The 3485-nt window shown below is 32.6% G+C and overlaps 2 protein-coding genes across 2 annotated transcripts in view; one reads left to right on the top strand and one right to left on the bottom strand.

Moving 5' to 3' along the window:
- LOC107726569 (neuroglobin-1-like) overlaps nucleotides 1-435 on the top strand; it is a 14404-nt gene extending 13969 nt beyond the window's left edge. The window contains exon 4 of the mRNA XM_016536199.1: nucleotides 305-435. Within this exon, the coding sequence (XP_016391685.1) occupies nucleotides 305-427 (123 nt within the window). The 3' untranslated portion in view covers nucleotides 428-435. The remainder of the gene's footprint in view (nucleotides 1-304) is intronic.
- Nucleotides 436-471: 36 nt separating this feature from the next.
- Nucleotides 472-3485, bottom strand: part of LOC107726568 (signal recognition particle 14 kDa protein-like) — a 9453-nt gene continuing 6439 nt past the window's right edge. Inside the window, exons 4-5 of the mRNA XM_016536198.1 lie at nucleotides 1874-1906; nucleotides 472-1122 (exon numbers count right to left, since the gene is read on the bottom strand). Coding sequence (XP_016391684.1) covers nucleotides 1036-1122; nucleotides 1874-1906 — 120 coding nt within the window. The 3' untranslated portion in view covers nucleotides 472-1035. The remainder of the gene's footprint in view (nucleotides 1123-1873; nucleotides 1907-3485) is intronic.

The following is a 3485-nucleotide window of genomic DNA, read 5'->3' as shown; positions in this document are numbered from 1 at the left end:
GGTTTCACAAAATAAAACAGAGCAAATAAAGTGTAATGATATTAATAAAAACAGTATTCTTCCACCAAACAATGTAGCTCCTCAGAAACAGTTGTGGTTGTAACAAAGTGGTTGCCGAGCAACAGACAAACGTAAACAAAGGTGTATGTTACTTTGTGGAGTCATTTACAACAGCTTTGAACGCGGCTCAGCCAATCAGAATCAAGCACCGGAACTCTCCGTTTTATAATAAACATTTACACATTCTCTGGATGCGCTGCACATGTGGTTTATAGCACTCCAGTAAGTGGTTTTTTCCTCTCAGACGCTGTTCCAGTACGTGACGGCGATCATGAAGGACGGGTATCTGGAAGAAGAGCGGAGCAAACGCAGCCACACGCTGACCTCCAGCAAAGAGCGACCGGACAAGAGAAACACGGCCATTTAATTTCACAGACCTGATGTGTACATACTGTATTTATTTCAACGCTTCATTTTTTACAGTACACAAGCTTCACGTCTCTTCTGAAGATGTTACCTGCACAAGATCGTGATTCTCAGTCCAAGCGTCTTTGGGATTTTCTCATGATCAAACCAGTGAATAAATGTTTGCAAATCTACAAGGCTGGTTCTGTTGAGGTCAAATAAAAACTCCACTGTTAGACCTCAAAAACTTTCAAGGGCGTCTTTCAAACTTAAAAATATCATCTCATTCAAGAAAATGAGAAAAACATTCAAAATAAAAACAAACAGTGGAGAACTGAAATATTAATATTATTACAACAGGTGGAGAAAGTTACTGACCGTGTAATGTTCACTCAGCATATAAAACACTGTTTTGAATCAAAATATGGCTTGAAATATAAACTGATGCATTCCAGACCAAACACAACGCATCTCATCTCCAGCTAAAGAACTCAAAAACCTAGTATTTAGTAGTAAACGTAGCTCTGCGTCCTCAGGCCGCTTGGTTTTGTTGGTTGTGGATCAGCAGAAGCCGCAGGGGCTGATGGGAAGGTGGCGTGGCACTACACACCTCTCCTTTACTGTCCATCACTATGTGGCTTTAGTTTTCTTGCTTTTACTCTTTTTGTCTTTCTTTTTCAAGCCGTCCATGTGCGCTCGCAACAAATTTGAATACGCCTGAGAAACAAACACATCTGTTGTCATATGACACACTTTTGACCACTACAGAAACATGTTATCTGTGACCCTGGAGCACAAAACCAGTCAAAATTGAGATTTTTATATAAGCTTAAATAATATTTCCATTGATGTATGGTTTGTTAGGATGCAACTATTTGAAAATCTGGAATCTGAGGGTGCAAAAAAATCTAAATATTGAGAAAATCATCTTTAAAGTTGTTCAAATGAAGTTCTTAGCAATGCATATTACTAATCAAAAATTAAGTTTTGATATATTTACGGTAGGACATTTACAAAATATCTTCATGGAACATGATCTTTACTTAATATCCTAATGATTTTTGGCATAAAAGAAAAATGGATAATTTTGACCCATACAATGTATTGTTGGCTATTGCTACAACAAATGAAGTTCTTAGCGATGCATATTACTAATCAAAAATTAAGTTTTGATATATTTACGGTAGGACATTTACAAAATATCTTCATGGAACATGATCTTTACTTAATGTCTTAATGGTTTTTGGCATAAAAGAAAAATGGATAATTTTGACCCATACAATGTATTGTTGGCTATTGCTACAAATATACCCCAGCGACTTAAGACTCCAAGGTCACATATTATGACATGATAAAAATATAAGGGACAATAAATACAGAATATTGTAAACAATTCAATATTCAGTGATCTGCTTTAATATATAAAATGAAATAAACAAAGCTGTGTGAACAAAATATTACAACTCACCATTTGAAATTTTATAACTTCTTTGGTGCTGACCTGAAAGACACATTAAAACAGATGTTACATAATATACGGCTTCTTCTGAAACAAATATCACTTATGAGTGACAACAATAAAACACAAAAACAGAATAAATTAAAACTGAAGCGACAGGAAATGTGATTAAAAAAAATCTAACAATTTAACATTTTTATTAAAAAAAAAATGAAAGAATCAAAAACAAGGTGAAAAGCATACAAAATAGCAAAAAACGAATACAGAAAATAAAGGGGAGAGACAAATATAAATAAGCAGCACTGACCAATGGTATTATAATAATAAAGAAAAGATAAATAAATAAACAATTGTTGAAATAAATACATGTGGCAATATTTATGGAGATAAACACATGTGGAAATAAATATAATTAAAAACAATAATCTAAAATAGTTCAAGATAATACAAATACATGGGAGAGAAAAATACGAGTAAGAATATTAGAATAAATACAAAAATAAACAATTGTTAAAATAAATGCGGTAATAATTAAATATGGAAATAAATACGTGGGGGAAAATTTTTTAAATAAATAACTGAAAGAACAGAAATAATGTTATTACAAATAAATACAGAAAATAATAAATAACAATAAAAATTTAATTTAAATAAAATAAATGAATGGCAACAAGTAGGGATGCAACGATTATAGATTTTGTTGGTACGATTATTGTCTGAGGAATAATCACGGTTTTACATTTATTATGCATTTATTCATTTCCCAACATTACTAATGTATAAAATCACACGAACACTCTTTAGATATTAAAGTGTTATTTATTGCTGGCTTTTGAAACAGAAATAACACCGTAACCAACAATACAGCACAAAATAATAATAAACAAAAGTCCATCTCTCCCATTGGAATTAAAAAAGCTGACCTCTGCTCTGTAAACATCCATGACAGTATTTCTCTTTTGAAAATATAAAATGGAAATAGATCACAAAAGTATTTAATGTTTTCAGTTTGTACATTCTTTACATTTCTTTTGGACCTGGGGTAGAGAATTTGGAAACATGGTGAAAAAAAAAATATGTTGGTTTTTACTTATGAATAATACTACAACAGGGATAGTAAATAACAAAGTTAATGAAGTAGCCTATTATTAATATACGACTAATATTAACTTTATTTGTCCCACAGGGGAAACTGTTACTAATGATGGAAATAAACTGAAATATTATTGTAATCAACTGTCATCCATACGTATTCATTTGAATAATCTTTATAATAATTCATATGACTACATGTGGCCTGAGAAAATCATGTCTATTATTTTGGTTTGTGAGATCGCGCTGCGCACGTGTACAAACATTCAGGAGGACACAAACTTCTTGAGAATGCTGCCCCGTGACTTTTATTAATAAAATAGATTAAATAGCCTACTGGAGAGACGCACAGACGCAGGTAGGCTAATTCACACAGGCAACTGTCACCTCTCTCTCTCTCTCTCTCTCATAATTAATTCAAGTAGCTAAATGTTATAATTAATTCAAATAAATGTGATCTTACCGCACTATTTCATCTCTTTCTGATCTGAAGCGGGCAGAATGCGGAGCTAACGAGCTGTAGCTTCGC

Source organism: Sinocyclocheilus rhinocerous, unplaced genomic scaffold (assembly GCF_001515625.1).
Source record: "Sinocyclocheilus rhinocerous isolate Xijiao unplaced genomic scaffold, SAMN03320098_v1.1 scaffold1930, whole genome shotgun sequence".
NCBI lineage: Eukaryota > Metazoa > Chordata > Actinopteri > Cypriniformes > Cyprinidae > Sinocyclocheilus > Sinocyclocheilus rhinocerous.
Note: the sequence above shows the minus strand (reverse complement) of the source record. Positions and strands in the feature narration are given on the sequence as shown.